Source organism: Narcine bancroftii, chromosome 14 (genome assembly GCF_036971445.1).
Source record: "Narcine bancroftii isolate sNarBan1 chromosome 14, sNarBan1.hap1, whole genome shotgun sequence".
Taxonomy (NCBI): Eukaryota; Metazoa; Chordata; class Chondrichthyes; order Torpediniformes; family Narcinidae; genus Narcine; species Narcine bancroftii.
In genome coordinates, this window is record NC_091482.1 from 56,393,880 (window position 1) to 56,417,904 (window position 24,025).

Genomic DNA, 24,025 nt, shown 5'->3' on the forward strand with positions numbered 1-24,025 from the left:
TGTCCACTTTGCACCTCAAACAGGTGTAAGGCCATCACATTTCATGGCTGTCCACACTGAACTGAGAACTTGGCTGACATTGTCAATATCCGAAAGTTTTGAGGACATGCAACCTCCACAAAAAAGTCAGATACAAGAAAGGGTCCTTTTCCTTGGTGTTCCATTCGGTTTACAATTGTTCTGATGAGGTCCTGCACACAGAACATACTGGATCTACGTGCAGATTTTAGGTACTGGGAGTAAGAAACAATTTTGTCATTCACATTCCAGCCAATTTCACCACGGTTCCAAATTCTTGGTGATCACTGCCAATAACCACCATTGAATCAGCCGTTAACATCCTTAACCCTTTGGACTCTGTGTTCCTGTTTTCAAGTGCAAGTACTCCGCGTCCCTGATTTCAGGGACTACGAACAAGTACTTGTACTCGGTGTCCGTTTTCCGAGACTGGTTTTATTCCCAACCACCAGCTGATTCGTCCTGGTGTTCATATTGTATAATATGTTCCCAGTACATATTATGAAAGGTTAAAAATGGCTGGAGTCCAAGGAGTCAAAGGGCACCATGTACCTGAAATTTAGAGTCACGTTAAAAAAAAACTGCAGCTACAAGAGCAACTAATGGCCCACAGACTGAATTTTCCAATGTTACTTATGCCTCAACTTCCCCAAAGCACTTCCACCACTGACAAGACACAGTTCAAGGGCATTGTGGGACTTCCTCTTTGTCCTAATGATGGAAGACTCAATTATTTTGACAGGAGCAAGGGGAAAGCAGCCCTATTAGCAGCCCATTCTCCACCTCTGCAATGTGATGGCAGTGTGTCCCATGGGACACAGGAAGCTTCTGAAATGAGTCATGCGTAGAAGAGTCTGAAGTCAAAGTCCACAGTTCCCTGAAAGCGGCTATGCAAGTGGATAGGGTGTGGCATGCTTGCCTTCAATGCTCGGGGTATTGAGTACAAGAGTAAGGAAGTCATGTGGCAGCTAAATTAAACTTTGGCTAGGCTACATTTGGAGCTCTTGGGTGCAATTTTGGTTGCGTCATTGCAGGAAGAATGTAGAGGCGATGGAAAGTGTGGTGCAGTTAGCACAGTGCTGGCGACCAGGGTTCAAATCCAGTGTAATGAGAGGCATGGATAGGATAGAGTTACTTTCCTTACCCTTGAGTAAAAATATTGGATATTTGAGAACATGCACTTAAGTGGGATAAAGTTTAAAGTTGTGAAGGGCAAGTTTAGTTTTTACAGAATGCCTACAACAGATTGTCAATAGCAGCAGTGGAAGCAGATACTAGTGTTTAAATGGCTTCTAGGTAGACACAGGGAATAGAGGGAGATATATTATGTGCAAATAGTAAAGATTTGGTTTAATTTGACACTGCGGTGGAAATAAGGCAGGTTTAGTTTCTGTTTTTAATCTTTTCTCCTTGATTATGTTTTTACCTCTGTAAAATGGTTCAAAAATTATGTTATGCTGGTCTTATCAGAGAAATACCAAAGCAAATTAAAAAAATATATAACTGTAAAATAAAATCTAGTGTAATCAGCCAAAAACACCACAAGATAACCACACAATTCTATTCATGGCGAATGAGATTTGTATCCCAGATACACTCTCTGTGTAATTCTACTCCTTAATTGAACCCCATTTAAAAAAAAATAGAGCAACTGAATGGAAATTTAGATGACCAGTTCGAATGTTTTAAACTTGCACTGAATAATTGACATGGACTCTCATTACACAGTAAAAGCCAATATCTTTACTTAAGTGAGTGCAGGGTACAAATTTTTACAACAATCTCTAGCATATTGTAATCATCTGATAAAAAGTTCACTTATCTCTGTATATTGAAGTAAAACAACACATTCAGGGAAATTGCAGGTTAACTTAAAGTCTCATCAACATTTGTTTCAATGAATGGCAACAAAGTCCAGCTTGTGCTGCCAACAGGCTTAAAGTTTAAACCGTGAACAGCTCCGGTGATTTCTACAAGTAACAAACAATTACCAAATACATCCGTTTTTAAAAAAAGCCATTTAAAATATTTTGCAAAGCAGTGTCTTGCACAGCACAGGGGAGAAAGTCTGTGCAAAAGAAAATCATTTATATTCCCTTTCTTTTTGCATACTTTGTTTAATTTTTCATAAACAGTGTCCAGAGATGGGAAGTTTGAGTTCTCGTTTACGGTCTCTTGTGTGCAGATGGGCATCACCTTCATATAATCCCTGGTTTCCACAGCTAAGCATTGCATAAAGTGATTGCATTGGATAGCCTCATCCTACATGTCAAAGATCTTAAGATCTTTGCATTTGATTTGTAAAATCTCTGATGAGAAATAGAATCTGGATGTCAATAATCAATTGTTTTATGATTAATGCAAAGGTACTCCATTTACCAACACCTTCCTATTAGGCAGCTGATTTCACCAAATGCTTTTTAAAATTGCTATTAATGTAGGCTCATGGGACAATGAGAAATTTGAGATGGTAAATACATGCTGCTTAGAATATACCCTGAGAGTAAATAGTATTTCTACTGTGCACAGTATTAATACTTTCATAATAGAACAAAAATGTGGCATCTAAATCAAAATGTCATGGTTGATAACAACTCCTAGTGTTACTGAAATTCCTTTCCCTGTCAGGAGTTGTGCCTTCGGCGCACAAAGTAGGAGACTATGGAGGCACTCTGCCTTTGAACTGTCACTGGACTTTTGTATCGTTGGTGCTGGTGGGAAATGATTTGCATTTACGCATTTTTGTTTTTTGAGAATCGGGGACAAATGGCTTTAAATATCGGATGCCAGCATGGTTTCAAACTCCTGCTGCCCCTCAGGAAGAATCCGCCTCAGAAGTTCAAATAGTACAAAGTTATCTTTATCCCCTTTGGAAATCTATCATATTATTCCCTGCCTTTAGTTAAAAGATCTCCAATGGTCCAAAAAGTTGGAAAAAATTGCCACACTGACATTGTGATTTGCAGGTTCTAATTGAGATGTTCATATGGGAGCTTTCAAGTCCTGCTATCTCCCAAACTACTATCATTCAGCATTTGGATAAAATAAAAGCAAATCTAGAAACCTCAACGATAATGAGTAGGAAATCCAACTATGCATACCCTGAATTTGATGCAAAACTCTTTTTACACTGTAAACCTCAAAAATGTATTCTTTCTTTTCAAAAAGCAGTTGGCAGATTATTTCACATGCTGAGGCATAGCGACACAAAAGGTTCATACAATGATAAATTTAAGTATTCTGTGTTGCTAATATTGAATGGCGGCAGTACCTAGCACATTTCAATTTTACACACTTTCTCTCAAAAAATATTAGCTGTTATCAACAGAACCAACGGCAAAGTGTTTTGGCAATGATCAACTGAAAGTAAAAGAATTTAAGTGCAAGATTTTCTTTCAGTCAGGTGAGGCAGTCCAGAACGAATAATGTTACAAAGGAGGCTTCATTCCAACCTCTTCAGATTCATAGTTGAGATTTGGAGAAATCAGTGCATAAAGTTAGTGATGGAATAGGATGCATCTAAAAAAGATCTTTTTTCCTTAAATTATAATTAACATGAGCGATTAAGGATTCTTAACATAGACAGAAAATTATTAACAAATAGCAACACAGTTCGTAGGTTAAACCGTATTTGCCATTGACAGTGTTAATGCCCGCAACGTTGGACATTTACTTGAGAACAAAGGTCAATGATGCCACCACATAAGGCAATTTGCACACAAGGAGACATGGTAAATATGAAGCAAACTTCTTACCAAATATACAGAAAAGTTTCATTTACATGCATAATTAATTTCTCTGTTCTGCAGATTATAGGTGAGTGAGCAAATTTTAATTCTTACCATCATTTCAGTACCATTAGCCTTATTTTGTCAATCTGAACACATTTTCAACAAATTAATATGTGGAAACAACGGGAACATGTGAATGTGGGGGAAAAATAACATACTGATTTGAGTGTGTTAAATGTTAATTCTCTAGAAGGTGCATGCAGAGTACAAACGTGGCTAAACTCAGTTAAATATATACATTAGACACAGCAATGAAACAATATTTTTAATACATCCAAAGGGTTTTATATTCCACAAGAAATAATTAAACAGAAAATAAAGGTCAGATTTCTACACTCATTAAAAAAAAATCAGAGGAGAAAAATTCTGCCCATATTTATTGTTACTAAAAGAACCAAACAACAGAAATGATCATCAGTACATTTTGTAAGAACGCAAGTCATACAAAACAATACTTGGAACTCCAGCTTAAAGCAGAACAGGGACTAATGGCATAAACCTTAAGAACCAGTCAGGTTACACATATTGTGCTTCACTCGAAACAAGGAATGGAATCCACTATAAACCCAGAAACAGGTTTATTCAATCGCAAACCTTTTGCCATTGTTTTCTGTTTATGAATATTGATCTATAAAAGTTGTCAAAGTCAAACTGCTTTTATTACACATTAATGACTGGTGAAACTTCAGCAGAACGGTTACGTCCATATCCCACCACTTTTGGAGATGGACAACCGATGATTAGTGAAGGGCCCAGTTTCTACAGTAATGTCAATTTGGTTCCCATTTATTTTTTTATTACATATGTATAACTATTAAGTTACTGAATGTGGGTTCTAGACATGAACATGACTGGATTTGGTTCCCTTTGGTGCAATCAACCTCGGCTCACCTGGGAGTCATCAGGCAGTCCATTCAAGGGGTACAAACCTTACTCTATTGCTCTATTTCTACAAGTGTGCACTCAGGCCTTCCCCTTTGATTGTCAAATCTCCTATTGCACTCACCACTGAACAAACCTTTATTTTAAATATATAAAAGACACCTTTTGCATTTATTACTTTCAAAAGGTACTCACCCACACTACTCTCTCGCAGGTCTTTTTTAATGAACCACAATTACTTGTCAGTGAATTATTACAAAAGGCAGCTTATATCAGGAAAGTGTAATTGAATAAAGCAGTGAAATTCCATCCACAACAGTCTACCATATAAGGAAATTGTTCTCAAGTTTGTGCATGACAATGACAATTAACATTGGGATTGAGGATCTGCTTTTTATATATAAAGCATTACCATACAGCACAAATAACAATTATTGGACACATTCACTGCCATAGAGGAAAATAAACTTTTACTACTTTCTGCAATGCCCATATATAATTAAAACCCAAGAAAGTACAGCATATTAAACAAAAAAGTAATTGCCAGTGGATGATCTACGCATAAGGATCTTGCCCTGTCAAATCGGCGATAATCCACAAAAATATACTTTGATCTGGTGAACGTACAATACATTGTACACTGACACCAAAAGTGATATATTTAGGATGCTATGTACACAGACATTTGGCTCAAATTCTCTTTACATACAGGTTAGCAAGTGTTCACGGCTTTTAAGGTTTCGCCTGCATTTTAAAAAAAGCAAATCTAAGCCAAGGTAACAAGATAAACCATTTCTAGAGAGCATTAACATGCAACTTTGGCATATATAAATAATTTCATAGCTGAATGTGTTTAAAATTATACAGTTCTATATAATCAATAATAAGTCAGGGTATTACGTTTTAATAAAAATATATAAGTGATCTGGAATCAAATTTGGATTTCAGACATCAACATAAAGAACTTCAATCAAATTCCAATTATAACTTAATATATTAAGTTTCTCTTAATGCTATATTTCACCTAGAGTCTCCTTATTTCTCATGCGGGTACTTAATGCATGTTTCCAAAGGACTTAATAAATTGTTTTGCCACTTCTATAACCCGTTTTTTTTTGCACATGCAAAGAACTGCTGACCTCAGCCCTATACCGTGCAAGTTATCACACTTCGTCAAGAGACGGAGACCCATGCCAGGTTCAATATCATAGATTTATTTTATGTACAGTATTGCTCTCTTTTGTTTTTTTTTCTACAGCTTCAATGATACTAAGCAGAAAATTTAACTAGCCACACCATTTTATACACACATACAGGACACTGTCAGAATTGACAACCAACTGTCTTGTTTCTGCAAGCATGGTAGGGTTGAATATAAATTTATTTATTTTGTTTTTTGCAAACCAGTATAAGATAACAGCTAATACAAATAAGTGCCAGACTGGGATAGTGACTACAATTTAAATGTGGGACACCTGCAAATATACAATTAATTTGCACTGTAGAGTACCTGATTAACTTATACATTATCCATGTCCTTGTCTGAGATATGTAAGGACAGTTCTCTTGTAACAAAAGAGATTACTACAAAATGGCAGCAAAAAAAGGGCTTTATGTCACCCACGTGTCCATCCGCATGCGCTTTACGGATGGGCTTTCTCGGTCATCCGCGGAGGGCCTCGGGAGTCCAATGGGTGAATGGAAGTCACCCCGTGCTTCTTCGCGGTCACTCCCGTCATAGGAGCTGCTGGAGCTGCTGAGGCTGTCGACTGGCGAGCGTCCCGTGTCGTGCCGCGACTGTTGCGGGAAGCCTGAGGGTGTCATCCTATCTCGGGGAGGCGAAATTGGCTCCGATTTGATGCTGATGTTCTGGTTGGTGTTGATTGAAAGGTTTGAACCCTGAAGCGACTGACTGTTAACTCTGCAAAGTACGAACACAAACAAGATGACCATGCCTGGAGCAGAGATAATTATTGCTTAAATACTGGGGTCAAAATGCCGACCAGAGTCATGATCAATGCTGTGACATTAAAGGGTGATGTTCGTATTATTTTAAATTTTACAAAAGTAGCTATTGAGCCCGTGCTGCTCAATCACACCCAATTAACCTACAACCCCCGTTTTTAAAGGGTGGGAGAAAACCCACGCAGAGCCAGGGAGAATGTACAAACTCCTGACAGACAGTATTGGATTCGAACCCCGGTCCCGATCGCTGGCGCTGTAACAGAGTTGCACTAACCGCTACACTAACTGCGCTAATACAAATGCGGGTTTTTTTTTTGTTTAAACGCACAACCACTAGATTTGGAAGAAGAATCGCTTGGATGAACAGTTTATAATTGCCATCAATTTACAATATGGAATGTGAAGTGACTGTTGCCTAACAGGATTTCTTTGCCAATAGTCTAGCATAGATCTCAAACTGAAAGGAACTGCACTCCTTCTTTCAGAACCTAGTCAGGCAAAGTTTGGGGCAGAAATACCACGGTAGGAGATGAAAGTTAAATGATTCCCTCAATTAACAGGGCAACGAAATTATCAGCAGTGGCGAGCGCTGAGTGGGTCTGAAGATTTTACACTCCGTTTTTAACAGCGTAATCATTGAATGAAAAGGGTGGCACAGTTAGTGTAACACAACGCTGTTACATCGCCAGCGGCCCAGGTTTGAATCCAGCGCTGTCTGTAAGGAGGTTGTATATTCACCCCATGTCTGCGTGGGCTTTCTCCAGTTTCCTTCAAAATTGGGTTTGTAGGTTAATTAGGGGGCATGGGATTGTCGGTCAGAAGGGCCTGTAACTGTGCTATATGTCTAAATTAAGATTTTTAAGAAGCCAACAAGCTAAAGAGGAAAGACTTGACATGGATTGTTATCACATTTCACAGACTTATCAGAGAAGAGATCGTTGGAACAGGAAGCACATCACTGATTTTCTTTCTTTTTACTGTCATGGACTTGGCAAAGGTGACAGATTGCTAGCTATAGGAAGAGGTTACCACTCCTCCAGCAAATATACCAACTATAATCCAGGGGAAGGCAAAGAGGTAACAGTTCAGGAATATTGTTTCTCTAACCTTTCACATCAAGTCATACAATCTCTTCCAAGTTTGGTGATTTGCACAACCTCCCTCTGAAGTTGTATTCATGAGCCTCGTAAAAGGACCAAGACTAATATCCCTTGGGTTTTAGACTATCACTATGACATGGTTTCAAAATAATTATAGCTGTATTGGGGCTGTGCCAGGGTTTGCTGCATAACCATCGAGGAAGGAATCAATATCCAAGAATATTGGTGAGTTGAGAGCTCAAGCCTTCCTAACATTCTTCACCCAGCATTTAAGATGGATAGTAATGGTATGTCTTGCAGGGATGACGATCTTGGATATGCAGGAAGAGGCTCAACTCCACACACCACAATCAACCAACCAAGGTTAAGCAAGCACGAGGCCCCCGTGCACATGGGCGCTTTACGTTCTTACAAAATGTTTAGCCTGGAATCCAATGGAGAGGATTAGATTTTAGTATTATTTCGGTGCAAAAGGTCAAATTGAAGGAAAAGTTCATCAACAAGACTCTTGAGAAAAGGTGGAGGCATTGACTTGGAATTTCCATCTACCTGGTACTGGCCACCAAATCTGATGAAGCTGTAAAATGCATGTAATACTTTTCTCAGACTTGGAAGTGGGTTTGACTGAACACAATCCAGGGGTAATAGCAATGGCACTGCTGGAAACACCCAATGAAAATTAACACCGACTCCCACAAGTCTCAAGAATCAAATCAAAACTGCAATGTAACTCAATAACCCCTCTGACCTCTTAATAGCCACTTTCAGATATTTGCCTTCTCTTTCACTGAAGTAAATAAATTAGAAATTATCATTAACTATTTTGCTGGGCCAAAACATCCAAATATTCAGTAATCAAATCATTTGGAACTGCCCCTGCAAAAGAACCCATTAAAATATTTCTAAAACTTCAGTGGACAGAGAATCTGATTCCAGCAAATGCCTGATGCTACATTTTAAAGTTTCAAAGTGTCAATTTTGATCATCAATTTTTATTGTATTTTATTTTGACATACAGCACGGTAACAGGCCCTTTGAGCCCATGCGCCTGTGCCACCCAATTGGCCTACGACCTCCTTACGGTTTGAACCGTATTATTGTAATAATTGCAAACAGTATTTTGATTAAATAACCAGTCGGTTGTACTTTAAAGCAAATATTTAAAATGCAAAGAATTTAATAATATGAAAACAATCAGCTGTGCTCATCTTCAGATAGGTGTTGAGTCGTTTCCACTCTGCACAACTGGAATATGTCTGCACCGGTGTTTAAAAGTGCCTTTGCTTTTCTGAAATTATTTTGCCACATTAACTCATTGGTGTAATCGTCAACATGAATCTTTTCACGAGTTTTCACAATTCAGCTGCATTTTAAAAGGTAAGCACCAATTTTCTCGTATTAAAAGCGGCACGGTTGGCGTAGTGGTTAGCACAATGCCGTTACAGCGCCAGAGATCAGGACCGAGCTTCGAATCCAGCACTGTCTGTAAGGAGTTTGTACGTTATCCCCATGTCTGTGTGGGTTTCCTCCGGGGGCTCCAGTTTCCTCCCACCGTTCAAAACGTACCGGAGGTTGTGGGTCAATTGGGTGTAATTGTGGGCCGAAAGGGCCTGTAACCATGCTGTATGTCTGAATTTTTTTAAAATTACAATATCCACTGATGTAGTTAACAATTTTAACTCACCACTGTTTCATGAATACCACTCATTCGGTAAGTTATCTCAAAAAGTACAGTACAATTCTGATGATCCAAAATTGGATTCTCCGAAATCCTCATTTATCCAAAAACAAATTACATTTTGGATAAATAAGGATATCTGAAACAAATCAATCCTCTTTTATCTGAAATATTTTAGGAGCCGAACTGACCTTACAGGTTGAAAAAATATTCACTTTACATGAAATTAGAACGACGATTGTCCTAGTTCCAGGTAACTCCCTCCCCTCTCTCTTTCCATTTCTTTTTTACCTTCTCCCATTGACTTTTTGCTCCAACCCTCCCTCTCAAACTGTGTGTTACTGTCTCCCAGCCACAAGCGGTCAGAAGAATCCCTTGTCCCAGTGAATTCAAGAAGAGCGGCCTCCCTGGCAGGAGGAGGACCTCGGACCCTCCCGTCCCTTCCTCCTCAGCACACCGGACGCCGACTCCAGACCCTCCCCACAGCTTACTACCAGACACACATACCCGTATGCGGTAGGTCTAGGGGAGGATTCGGAGGTGGGACTCCAGCGTCAGGAGCTCCGGCGACCAGGGAGACAGGAGCCTGCCGACTCACCAGTGGGTGTTCCACCTGGGAAACCTCCCCAGGGATCAGCAGCGGGATCGGCTGTGGCCACCATTTCTTTTGATGAGAATTAACATAATTGTAATGCTTAAAAAGCCTTCCCTTGTTGTTTGATGCTGTTTGAACATTGATACAAGTGATTTGCTGTTGCTACTGGGCTTTTTTTTAAAAATGACCAGTTATCCAAAATAAAAGTTTATCTAATGTAGGCCTGGTTGAATAACCGGAGTTGTACTGTATTCCCGATGTGTATTATTTTTCACCTATGCAATATTAAAATAAAATAAAATGTTTGCAGTTTTCCAACCCGCTGATACCTTACTGGCATCCAAGTTCTGACAGTCTTCAACCAAGGGCTCCACACCATTTCTGCAGTCACTTTCAGTAAAATACTCGGATGCAGGGTATTGCGGCCTGGCTATTTGTCCTTTTTTTTCTAACACCTTGTATTATGTGATACTGATCATTACAAGTTCTTCATTACTAGTCCAATAAATATCTTTGAGAAATCTGCAGTCTCCTCCGACGATTTAACTTTTTTTTTGACAATTCCTTATTTCCTCTTATTAATCCCCATCTTGTTCCCTCAGTTACATACTTTAGCTTCCCACATTCTTTTTACATATTTGCAGAGGCTTTTGCTGTTTATCTTGAGGTGATTTGACAATTTTCACTTATTTCAGTCTGTCGTGCCTTTTCTACCAATGGCTCTTTGATTTAATATTTCTTTTACCTTTCTTAACCATGCTTTTCCCTCCATCTCTTTTTCTAATTGGGATATATTTCTGCATCATTGCTCACCCACTGGTCGATCCTTTAGTCTATTCCACTGTCACACCAATCGACTGCCCTCAGTTGAGGACATTCCCTGAAGCCAGCAGCATTATTACAGGCATCAGGGCTGTGGTCATTACTGCTCTCACCATTGTCCATTTCTTTATATTCAATCCTGATACTTTATGCCCAAAGCATGGAATTCTCCCACCTTTGACTGGTTAAAGTCAGCTAACACAGCACAAAGCTGGAACCAACCTGGGACAATCTGGATCAGGACCAGACTAACTAAAGATCAAAGACATTAAAATAACATTTATTGGTATATTTAAATGCTCAGTTCATAATATTACCGGCTAACTTTGAAAACAGATAATTGCTAACTTACATTAGTGAGCTGAGGGCAGCCTGTCCAAGCTGGTGTTGTTGCCAAGCAGACATTGGCCCTAACGACAATGTCCCTGGTGAGTTGAATCCTGGTAGTGCAGATAAGTCAGCGCTGGTTAGTGAATAATCTGCAAGATGAAATGGGAAGAGAAGAAATGTATATCCAATTATCTTCCATCAACCCATTGAGCACCAAAGAGACTTAATTTCATTTCTTAAGGTCCAAGAAAAATTATTTTACACATTGTGTACGTGTTAAATAATTTGCATCAGGAAGATGTGCCTCCATGATACCTATTCTATTTAATGGAAACTATTACAATACTGGTGTTTTTTTATTGGGTAAATTTGAGAGGTTGAAGAAACTACAAATAGTTCTTCCATTTGCCCAGAACTTTCTTGCCTTTGGGACTACAGAAGACTACTGGTTTCAGTTATAAATTGAAAACACTCAACTTGAACCAGTTATCCAAGACCCCAATTAACCTAGAACCTCATATTATTTTAGAGGATGGGAGGAAACCAGAGCAGCTGGAGTAATCTCACACAGTCACGGTTTGTATCAGAAATTTTTTCTTAATTAAAAATACGGTATAGTCAGTCGTAGAATTGTGTGCAACAAAAATTTGTTAAGTGAAGACAGGATATTGTAACAATTTTTTGAGCATTGACTTGAAACAGGATGTCTCAAGTACATCAATTTCTCTACTGATTGTCTCCAACGGTGTTGGCATCCCAAAGACAAACAAGATACTTTGCCGAAACAATGAGCACCAAGCTACCTAACCTTCTGGGGAACATCTCTCATTGATTCCTTCTGATATCATGGGGTACCTGTGCTGAAGTTGGCCTGGGTATTGAGCAAGATGTCCCCATTGTGAAGGCCGTAGAGCCAGGGGGACCTTCAAGAGATTTATTTGCACTTAAGTCACTGCATTGGAGTTGAAGCACTGAGAGGGTTGTGTTAGATTTCACTGCTCTCTTGTTCCAGGAAGTTGGAGGAGGAACTTTCTGGAAGATGTCAGAACTAGTAATACATTATCCACCATTATTCTTGAAATTCTTCAAGGTGTTAACCCAAAATAGTGCATGCAGTGTCACCAAAGAGTCATGGGCATCTTGTAGGGATGGGTGCAACAGGAAGAAGGAGGCCCAGGAGAATCTCTCCACCCCCCCCCCCCCCCCGTACTATTAGCTAGATAAAAACGCCTTTCCACTTTGACTACTTCTCCATTGGGACCAGCCCAAGAATTCTTTGCCTTCTCATTCTATGTATCCAGATAGTAAGAGAGTCTGGACGTATTGAGATAGTGTAGGAAAGTGGAACAGAGTTAGAAAATGATCTTGATGAATGACAGAACAAATTCAAAGGGGTGGATGGCTGAATCCAGATTATTCTTGTGATTTTATGTCCTTAAGATAGGCTTCTATGCTTCACACATCTTGTATCTACTCAACAATTTAGTGTTACACAAGGATGTGTTTGTGTTAGCACATCTGGGCACATACAAATCAACCTTATTAGCAATGCCAATTTTGCTCCTTTCATCAAAAATATCTACACTGATGAGTTCATATACAATGTACAATCAGAAACAAAATCATCTGTTCTGCTGCTTTTAAATTTAAACTTTTTCATTTTTTTTAGATTTAGATATACAGATGTTAACAGGCTCTTTTGGCCCATGCTACTCAATTACGCCTAATTGATCTACACTGCTGGTATGTTTTGAATGGTGGGAGAAAACTGGAGCACCTGGAGGAAACCCACACAGACACAGGAAGAATGTACAAACTCCTTACAGACAGCACTGGATTCGAACCCCCATCTCTGGCACTGTAACAGCATCACACTAACAGCTATACTAACCGTGCTTCCCCCTGCGCTAACCGCCCCTGTTTAGTCACGAATGCCTAGAAATTGAATTTAATCTTTTATACATGCATAAAATATGTCTGATTGCCCAATAGAATCCCATACCAAAACAAAACACGTCATGATGTTCACTCTGAATAGTTTGAAACAGCCACAGGATAATTAACATCCAGAATCAAGAGCTGAAATAGGACAACTGGAGTAGCCAAGCATCAAGAGGTCCCGCTACTACACTATTGCTGCTCGGAGCACTAGGAAGGAAATCAAACCTTAAAAGGATGGGATCAAAAGTGAAAATCCAAATCTAAATCAGGTGATATTATTCCTTTATGAAAAAGGGATTTTTTTTGCCTCAGTTGAGGTAAAAAAAAACCTGCGTGACCACCAAATGGTTTCTGCCACCGTGGGTGGCACGGTTAGCGCAACGCTGTTACAGCATCAGCCACCAGGGTTCGAATCCCACGCTGTCTGTGAGGAGTTTGTATGCTCTCCCTGCGTCTGCGTGGGTTTCCTCTGGGTGCTCCGGGTTCCACCCAATGTTCAAAAACGTACCGAGGGTTGTAGGTCCAATTGGGCGGTATGGGCTCATGTTACCGTATTGTATGTTTAAATTTTTTTTTTAATTAGTCTGTAACTACAATATATTAAACCATGACCCAGAAAAAAAAATACATGAACCATCAGGTTTTGTTCCATTACGTATGACAGATTTTTCAGAAATGGTTAGTAATAATGCTTGAATTCTCTTTTCGGAAGGGCATCATATCTGGTCATTTCTTCTCCACCAATGTTGAGTTTTACCAGCATTTTCTTCTCATTTCAGATTTCCAGCTTCTGTTGAATTTTTACGTTTTCATCTTTTCTTGAAGCAGCTTTTTACTGTTTGTCAACCGTTGTAATTTATTTTTAAGTGATCCAATTCATTTTGCATTAAAATCAGTGCAAGCTGCAAATCATTTTATTGGACACATGGTTTAATGTACCATTGTGATGAAATTGTACAAGGCATTGGTGAGGCCAAATTTGGAGTACTGTGTACAGTTTTGGTCACCAAAATATAGGAAAGATATAAACACAATAGAGAGAGTGCAGAGAAGGTTCACGAGAATGTTGACAGGATTTCAGCGTCTGAGTTACAGGGAAAAGTTGTGCAGACTGGGGCTTTTTTCTCTGGAGCGTAGAAGATTGAGAGGGGACTTGATAGAGGTGTTTAAGATTTTTAAGGGGACAGACAGAGTAAATGTGAATAGGCTTTTTCAATTAAGAAAGGGGGAGATTCAAACTAGAGGACATGGTTTAAGATTGAAGGGGGAAAATTATAAGGGGAACATGAGGGGAAATTTCTTTACGCAGAGGGTGGTGGGGATGTGGAATGAGCTTCCGGCAGACGTGGTCGAGGCGGGATCATTGGTTACATTTAAGGAAAGACTGGATCGTTACATGGATAGGAGGGGACTAGAGGGGTATGGACCGGGTGCTGGTCAGTGGGACTAGGAGGGTGGGGATTTGCTACGGCATGGACTAGTAGGGCTGAACTGGCCTGTTCTGTGCTGTAAGTGGTTATATGGTTATATGGCCAGCTTGTTCAGAAATGTGGCTTTATGCTGATTATCATAACTTAATTAAGGACACATTTTCTAATGCAATTACCATTGTTGTATGTCGAGTACAATAGTCCATGTGATGGTAGACTTGGAGTAGTTACAGACACAACAGGAGTTGCAAGAGCCTGTGTTGATTGTGAACTGCCTATCCTCTGTACATTCTACAAACAAAAGAGGAAGCAAATTAGCCAATGGCAAACATCAATTTATAAATGTTTGCAGAAACCGCGGTTGAATGCACGGTTATGCAAATAATTATGAGAAATATCATTTATTTCCAGTCTGTACATTTAAAAAAGTGAAATCTACATGTCCTTGAAATGCTTAATTCATAGGGATGGCTGGATTTACCACAAAAGTGAAAGTCCAATTTATAATTCTGCACAATTCAGCTCAGAGTAACCTGGGTTTATAATAATGAAAATACAAGGCCGAAAATGATACGCATTTGAGACTTCTGTTGCAAGCTGAAAAAAATGCAATCAAAAGGAAGAACTGGGACCATGACATTTTAATGCAGTGAAACACTGAAGATCAGCAGATGCTGTGATTGTAGTAAAACAGACAGAAATGATGGAGGAACTCAGCAGGTCTCACAGCAACCATAAGAGGTCAAGGAATATTACCGACATTTTGGGCCTGAGCTATGAAGAACCTTGAGGAAGGTCTCAGGCCCGAAACACCGGTAATATATCTTAACCTGTGAACACTGCAAGACCAACTGAGTTCCTCCAGTATTTCTATGTGCCTTAACATTTTAATGTTCCATTTCCTCTACCTGCAGAAGAATTAAATAAAATTAAAATTCACACACTTCTGTTTAGGTGCGCAATGCTGTTTAACAAGCTTCCAGAGTTCAGACAATCCAGTTCATATGCCACCAGATGGAGCGGTGGAGAAGGACAGCTCAGGGAGAGAAAATCTATTCTTATTCAGATGAAAACCAACTACTGGATTTCTTTGATGTCATCATCCTTCAGTTCATCGCACAGCCCTAGCACACAGCAAACCTTAATAGTTGCCAAATACTTGACAGTGTGTGATACAGGATCACAGAAACACAGCAGGGCAAACAATAGTTTTTGATTGCTTTAATATTGAGACAGAAATGATGAGAAAGGTATCCTTTACTGGAAGCCTCAACAATAAACCAATCGTAATTTTCAAACAAATCTATATTGATAGGTTGGCATGTGTTTTTTTTTTAAATTCCGACAGGGTTCTATGTAATAAAACATACTTAAAACAACATCAAATTAAATTATTCAGTTTTGTTTTGTAGACATCAAGAAATACTTGTGCTAATACGTTAATGAATGTGCACTCACCCCCTCTAACTGATAGGTAGAACTAAGTCTAAATGTAATTGCCATTTCATGCAAAGTGAGCTGGTCATGGGCTGGACGGTAACAAGGTGTTATCATTACCTCCCGTGTTTCTGTGTTGAACAAAGACGACTTCATCCCTTTTGTTTTACTTGACACAAGAACAGCTTTGTGGATCACACAGGCACTGCTAGTGAGAATGTCTATCGAGTGAGAACTCCAATTGTAGGGTCGCAAAGCAGCACCATCCTCTGCATTAACACCTGCCTTTGATGGTTTTAATGCCACCTTCCCTTATGAAGTGTAGCAGTTCTCACAGTTATTACAATGTCCTTGCAGGTAGCTCTTAAATTTGTACAAACCCCTCTAGCTACAGGAGATGGCTGTTGTTGATTGAATGGATGATGCAATGATGGCAGATGGTGCAGAGAACTCCCAGAGGATCACAAGAACCAGACAAGTGCTTGCAATGAGGCAGGCTCTTTGTGCCCCAGATGCTTTGAAGCTACTAACAGGCACTCCTGATCGGAGATGCCAGAGAGGACTAATTCTTTGCAATGCAGTAAGGGACCGATTTACTGTTTCTGTAACCCAAAGAAAAGCTGCCTCTCCTTATCTAATTACTCTGTCTGATATGGCAGATTAGCACCACCAGCCTGAGAAAACCCTTAAGATTCCACAGACTAATCAGTCAAGCCATAAAGGATCCAGGTCACAGTGACAATAAAAAATATATCTCAGGTGTTGGGCATTTAAATAGTCTCAGAATAAACAGAGCTTGTAAAAGCTAGTTATTCAGAAAGAGCAATATGAAGGCGCACTTCGCAATGGGCACAAAATTGTTCTATTCTCAGTTACGTTAATTTTCCACAGGGTTGTGTGAACAAATTCCTAACTCCAGACTTCTGGACCAAGACGGTATCATCAACATGAATAGGTACCAAAACATAGGGGAGGGTTGGGTGAAGTGGGGGAAGAGAGGACCAAAAAGAAGATAGACCAATCATCTTACAATGGTTTTAAAACAATAGCAAGAGATTTTTTAAAAAGGCAGGTATTGGTTAAAGAAAAGATTTATATTTAAATGAACGATTAAGATACCAACAAAAATTTCAGTTGTTGGTTATTAAACTAAAGACCTCTGGATTAAAACAAAACACCAACGTCGCAAAAGCATGCGGGAAAGTTACAATATACCAAATATGGCATCAAATTATGACATCTATTTTAACACAAACTGTACTCATACTTTTACCAATAGGAAACTTTCAAAAGCCATAAAAAAATTATATACAACTCTTCTAACAAGTGGCACATCAGAACATGATGGGTATTGAGCAATTAGTGATTGAAAATACTTGAATGAATTTAAACATTTTTAATTGAGTCACAAACTAATGCTTAGTTGGTATTAATTAAATTTCTGATTCCAACTGAACTGCTGAGAATTTCAAGAGATACCATTTAGTGATACAGTGTTAGTACTGGATTTTAGAAAGATTTCAATGCATCACATCAGGCAGGGGGAAATCCAAAACCTTTCCATCGCCCTGTTAGGTTACTCATACATTGAGTGGGACAGAGGAATGCTATGGCAGTTGATTATTACAGTAGGAGTTCTCAAGTGCTTTGTGAAGAGTGTTGTTCTACGATTTCATGCTTTTCTAAATGAACAGCAACTTTAAAACAAAGAGTTGCATGGAATTTTTGAAAATGACTAAAATACTGGTAAGATCTACTCCAGGAGAACAGAACCTCAAAACACACAAAAAGCATGCAATTAAACTATTATCTTCCGAAAATAAGTATTAGTTTGTTTTTTTAAAAAAAGACCCACAGATAAGCACACACAATATTCCAAGCTGAGTTCAGACTTACCATATCCAATTCATCCTCCTCTGACTGCAGAAACCAGATACAAAATAAATATACTCAGTTACTAGATGAAAATCATCTTGAAACTATCATTAACTTACAAATGCCTAGTTAGAAGAATGAGAGGGGATCTTATAGAAACATATAAAATTATGCGAGGCATTGATAAGATAGAGGTAGGTAAGTGGTTTTCGTCGGTAGGGGAGACCAGAACTAGGGGACACGGCCTCAAGATTCAAGGGAGTAGATTTGGGATGGAGATGATGAGGATCTGCTTCTCGAAGAGGTGGGTGAATCTATGGAATTTGCTGCCCATTGAAGCAGTGGAGGTGACCTCAGTAAATATATTTAAGACAAGGTTGGATAGATTTTTACAAAGTAGGGGAGTTAAGGGATATGGGGAAAGGGCAGGTAGGTGGGGATGAGCCGATCATCAGATCAGCCATGATCTCATTGAATGGCGGAACAGGCTTGATGGGCCAGATGGCCGACTCCTGCTCCTATATCTTATGTTCTCATGTAAATTTCTTGTTAATTCTGTGCTTGTATCTGATCAATGGTTACACTGAAAGGAAACAAAGGGATTGAGGTTGGGTAAATGTTTTAGGGTCTTAATCCTACTGTCAATTCTCTATTTCTTCAATTTCTTTAGTTTTCTCCAGCAGCTTCTTCCTTCATCACATTTCACCTCCTCCTCCGCCCAGTGGCCCACTGGTATCTCTCAGTGGCATTCTCACACATTGGCTTGGCATACATAAAATCTCCCATGATACCAACTCTACCTTTCCATCCCTCACACAGTAGTCGATGCGCTAACTGTTTGACACCAAATCTCACAGGGGTTCAATTTCATTGAGCTGCTAGGATGTAATCTGGTTCACATTTTCAGCCTTAGACAATGAATCAATAACCTTCAATAAAACTATTATCTTCCGAAAATAAGTATTAGTTTGTTTTTTTAAAAAAAGACCCACAGATAAGCACACACAATATTCCAAGCTGAGTTCAGACTTACCATATCCCTGATTTGTGCTCTCTTCAACCTGTGCAATGTCAAAGCTTTTAGATATCATCCCGAGCTCTCCCTCAGTGCTATTGGTATTTGTCACGTGTCCCTTATACTAACTTCAGGATTACGGCCACTGATGTATTGGGGATATCATACGGTCATGCAAATAAGCCTGTGGCCACCGTCCAGGCTGATAACTAATTACACTAATCCTGGAGTTTTAATCTTTCCATATTCGCATCAACTACCCCAGATTCCACCACTCAATGACAAATTAAGGGTGATCTACCTGCTAATCTGCACGTCATTCAAATGTAGGAGGAAACTAGAGCAGCTAGTGAAACATGTGCAAGCGTATGAAAAGGCAGCATAGTTGACATAGCAGTTCATGTGACATTATTACAGTGCCAGCGAGCTGGGTTCAAATCCGCCGTTGTCTGAAATGAGTTTCCATGTTCTCCCTTTGACAGCATGGGTTTCCTTTCAATGCTCCAGTTTCCTCCCATATTCCAAAGACCTATGGTGTTAATAGGCTAATGGGTCACATGAGTATACTTGGACATCATGGGCTCGTGGGCCAGAATGGCCCGTTACCACGTTGCATCACTAAATTTCTGAATCAAACTAAAGAACACACAAACTCCACACAGATGGCACCAATCAGAATTAAATACGTGACGCTGGAGTTCTGAGGGAGCAGTTCTACCAGATGTGCTACTGTGCATCGGTCCCGACAGGAAACCTTGTACATTAGTCATTTTGTTCTATGCTCCTCCACATTGGCGTTGTAATGAATTACAACTCTGTCAAGGCTTTGTCAGACCCACCACTATAATCTCTCTCGCTTATTGCAGATGCAGCCTGCAAACTGTTGTGCTTTTTGTTTGCCCTCATCCAAAATCTCTACTTTTTATTACCCTTAAAAATCCTTCTGGCCCTTCAATTCTGTACCCTCCTGTTTGAAGGCATTTGCAGGACAAGAGCTGCTACATACAAGGCTGGTCTTTTTTCCACATCATGGCAACAACTTTGATTTTGTTAACATTTTGAGTAATTCTTAAACAGAGTACTTTATCTTCCTCAGTACATAACCTATCACCACAAATCCCCTGAATCTCACTAAATACCTAAAATACCTCCAAATGGGAAAGGCATAGAGGGATATTGGCCAAGCGCAAAGGCCGAAATGTGCCGAAAGGCCCATTTCCTCGCTGTATGGCACTATCAGCGCAAATCAGGGCCTCCTTCAAGATTCTCATCTTATACTTACTTTGAGAGCAGAGAAAACACATACTGATGCTTACGTTGATCTAATCTGCACTGCAGTGTTCTGTAAAGGACTCACCAGAGGTGGCATCATGCCTTTGCTGGTTGGAGGGATTACGACGCGAAGGTCTGGCTTGCGATTATTCATTCCAATGTTTCCACCAGGAGGGGGTGGAGACTTTGTGGGCATTACTTTTCCCAATCCATTCCCACCAGTGGAACACAGTAGTCCAGGAGAGGCTCGAGGGTTAACAAATCCATTTCCTGAAATCAATGTTAAAAAAGATCAAAAAGTACATTCCTAAATTTGTTTTTAATGCCTTAGTTTGTCATTTGACACAATTCCTTTCATTCTTCTTGGAAAAGCAAGGATGACTCAGTTTTCTTTATCCCAAAGGTTTGAGATATCAGACAATGTCAGTGAAAGAAGTACATTTCGTCTGTAATTTTACATTGTCACCTTACAGTGAGCCTGGTGGCTTCAAATGGACTACTGTTTCAGATTATTTCTCCAAGATAAAGCTAATTAATAAAATGAAACAAATGAATCTCTTTCCCAATGGGCCATGTTGCCAAACATCTCAGGGTCCTAGAAACTGAGTCTAATGATAAAAGAGAATACTGCTATTCTCTTATTTAAACTCTTATTTTAAAAAAGTTCCACTGTTGATATCAACCTTCATGTGTCTGAGGTTTTTTTACATTAACAATGATTGCTTCTTTATTGAATGATTAACAGATATACAATGCTATAAATTTAAGGTTCCATAGTTTAATTCTTTATAAATTTGAAAGCAAGTTTACAGTTCCGGTATTCTTGCCAATCAGAAATTTTAAAACACCCCATGCATCGACATCCTACTGATGACAGAGGTGTACAGCTGCAGACTAAATTCTGCCTCAAGACTGCACCAAATCACGCTCTAATTGCAACTGACATCCAGCCTCCTAACAACAAAATAGCTTGATCATGTCATGAAATCCAAGTTTTGCTTAGCCATCCTTCAGCAAATTATTCCAATTCTGGGAGCACTGTGTCCCTGATATGAGTATAATAATGAAGCTGGCTTCAAAATATTGACTGTTTTCAAAACAGAAAAATGAAAGGGTTTAGATCAGTGCTACTAGGGTACAAGAGCAATAGCCATTGCTCGTTCTTGCATTTTTAAATTTTTTAATGTGATTTTTTTTTTAAAATACAGCACAGTAACAGGACTTTCCAACCCATGCCACCCAAATACCCTAATTAATGAACAATCCACAAACGTTTTGAAGTGTGCGATGACACCAGACAAACATACAAACTCCTTATAGACAGCACCGGACTCGAACCTGGGTCACTGGCACCATAATAGCGTTGCACGACCACTACACTAACTGTGCCGGACCAGGTTCGAATCCGTGTCGTCTTTAAGGAGTTTATACATTCTCTTGTGCCTATGTAGGTTTCTGCCAGCTTCTCTGGTTTCCGCCCACCCTGTGAAATGTATCGGGGTTGTAGGAGCGGGCGGCACTTTCTGACATTGGGATCAACAGCAGGAGACAAATACAACAGGCAATCTGTGCCCAAAGACACTGTAACCTTTACTTTAATTCTTTTGCAAGTACCACAAACTAAATGGTGAAATCCTTTAAATCTGGGTTGTCGCATTAGTTGGTACCTCTAAATGTTTTTTTAATTTAGGTCAGCAATTTAAATTCAACAGCTCAATGCAAATTAGTTTTTGAAGGGCGCAAAATTAGGAGGTGAAAGAAAATTGGAAAAGTCAAAGAATAAATGGGGCACCAATGGTCTGAAACAAAGACGGAGTGGAGAAAATGGGGTTGTGAGAGTCACGGCAGATTCTATGCAAACTGCAAATGTCAAGCAAGAGTCAATGAAATCTACATAACACACAGTAAAAGAATAGGAATTCAGAGCAAGTATCCATCGAATTGCACAGTACTGCTTGTTCCCAAAAGATGCCAGTGCTTGGATGGAGGAGGTGTTGACACAAGATCTTGTCCACGACTCTCTGATGAGGAGGCTGTACTCAAAAGTATTTTCCTTCGAGAAGAACCAAGTGGAGTTTGCTTCCCTTTTTTCTTCCTTCCTAGTCACATCTTGCTCCTCTTTACCTCCTACATCCCTTTGGAATGTAATCCAAGACTCTTTCCAATGTTGGAATAGAAGTTCTCCTCAGGGACTAGGGCACAGGCTTCGATAATATTCTCACCAATTCTTGGAGATTCCATAACTGCTCTGAGTGAAGAAGGCGCATTGAGAACGTATTGAGAGCCTCATGATTGTATAAGGAGGACATAGAGACTCTATGAAGGATCAAAGCACCTGTCTGGCCCACCTTCCAGCTCCTACCCCATCTGAAGACACCTCAGTACACCCCAAACTGAAGTGAATGCAAGTCATTCATGATCCCAAGGAACTGACTTAAGTGACGAATGGCCAGGCCACTCCTTCATCATTGTAAACGATGTGCTACAAGAAATAAGGATACATGGTTCTGCAGGTAACACAAAGAAGAATCGCAAGACACAAGTATTTTTAAGCATACAGCATGGAAACAGGCCATTTTTACCACAAGTCCATGCCACCCAATTAACCCCTGGTACGTGGGAGGATACTGGAGCTCCCGGGGGAAACCAATGCAAACATGGGGAGAATGTATAAACTCCTTACAGACAGCGCTGGATTCGAACCCCGATCCCGACTGCTGGCTCTATAAAGGCATTGCGCTAACTGCTGCGCGAACCGTGCCACATTACGAGGAAGACTTGAAGAAAACTATTTCTTACATCTTTTCATTGTGAGGTACAAATTTTTTTCTTTTAAAGTTTAACAGCAGCGATTAATCACAATAAAGGCAAGCTGGTGAAGAGTAAGTTTGGAACTGAACCAGAAATCTCTTCGTCTTTCAGAGACACTTCTACAAACATCCAGATGGACTGTTAATGTAAGAATTTTTAAAGTGAACATGGGCCAAAGGCCCTCTCTGTGGTAAATATCATGATTATTTTCAATATCATAGTTCTTCCTAAATCGTCAATGTCACTTCAAAAACAGAACGTCCGCTTCCAATTCCAATTTTTAATGTCAGATGTGTCAACTAATTAATAAACACACACACACACAGGATCTAAAAAATAAAATCTAGAATATAATTTTACTCCATGTCTGCATTATTTTATTTTTTTAATTTGCATATTTCCATTTTCACTGTAACAATTAAAGATGCTTTGTTTAAGACAGATGCAGTTTTTAAATAATAAATAATCCTGTTTCGTTGATATTATTGAGGACCAGTCATGCAGAATTATATTGCTCTCGTCTGCAGTCATTTTAAGAATGGTGTGTTCAAGTGCCATCTGCTGATAGTTTTGTGAACTACACAAAAAAAAATCCCTGAAGGGTCCACAAATTGATATTGCATTTAATGTTTATTGTCCTTCAGTTCCATCTGAAACCCAGTTTTGTGGGTAAGGTCGCATGAACGTTTCTGTCTGATAAACATCACCAACTGGGCTGCAAATTCAGGAATCTGGAGTGAAAGGCAAACTGCTGCAGGAACTTCGCACATCAGGCAGTATCGACGGAAACCGCATCATTCATGCGTAAACTCCAACTGTCTCTGAATGAAAGCAAAGTCTGGAAGGTGGAGGTCTAGAATGCAGTGCCTGGGAAAGGTATTCTCAATATTTAAGTAACGAGTTCCTCCAGCAATTTGTGCTTTTTCAAGCAACTTTGGGTGTCAAGGACAAATTAAAGAATTGCTTTTTTAAATATATTCTTATTTTTTAATTAACTAATCATTTTAATTTAAAATTAATTTCAATTTATTGTGAAGAGTTTTTCTAAACAATTTTGAGTATT

At 39.4% G+C, this 24,025-nt stretch overlaps 1 protein-coding gene across 15 annotated transcripts in view; it reads right to left on the bottom strand.

Moving 5' to 3' along the window:
• Positions 1-4,168: 4,168 nt before the first annotated feature.
• mef2aa (myocyte enhancer factor 2aa) overlaps positions 4,169-24,025 on the bottom strand; it is a 188,326-nt gene continuing 168,469 nt past the window's right edge. For 12 of the 15 annotated variants that reach the window (XM_069910354.1, XM_069910341.1, XM_069910347.1 and 9 more), the window contains 5 exons: positions 20,237-20,421; positions 17,886-17,909; positions 14,729-14,843; positions 11,204-11,330; positions 4,169-6,612 (listed from right to left, as the gene is read on the bottom strand). In XM_069910354.1, coding sequence (XP_069766455.1) covers positions 6,303-6,612; positions 11,204-11,330; positions 14,729-14,843; positions 17,886-17,909; positions 20,237-20,421 — 761 coding nt within the window. In that variant the 3' untranslated portion in view covers positions 4,169-6,302. The remainder of the gene's footprint in view (positions 6,613-11,203; positions 11,331-14,728; positions 14,844-17,885; positions 17,910-20,236; positions 20,422-24,025) is intronic. The other 3 variants (XM_069910349.1, XM_069910351.1, XM_069910350.1) reach the window with 1 other exon arrangement.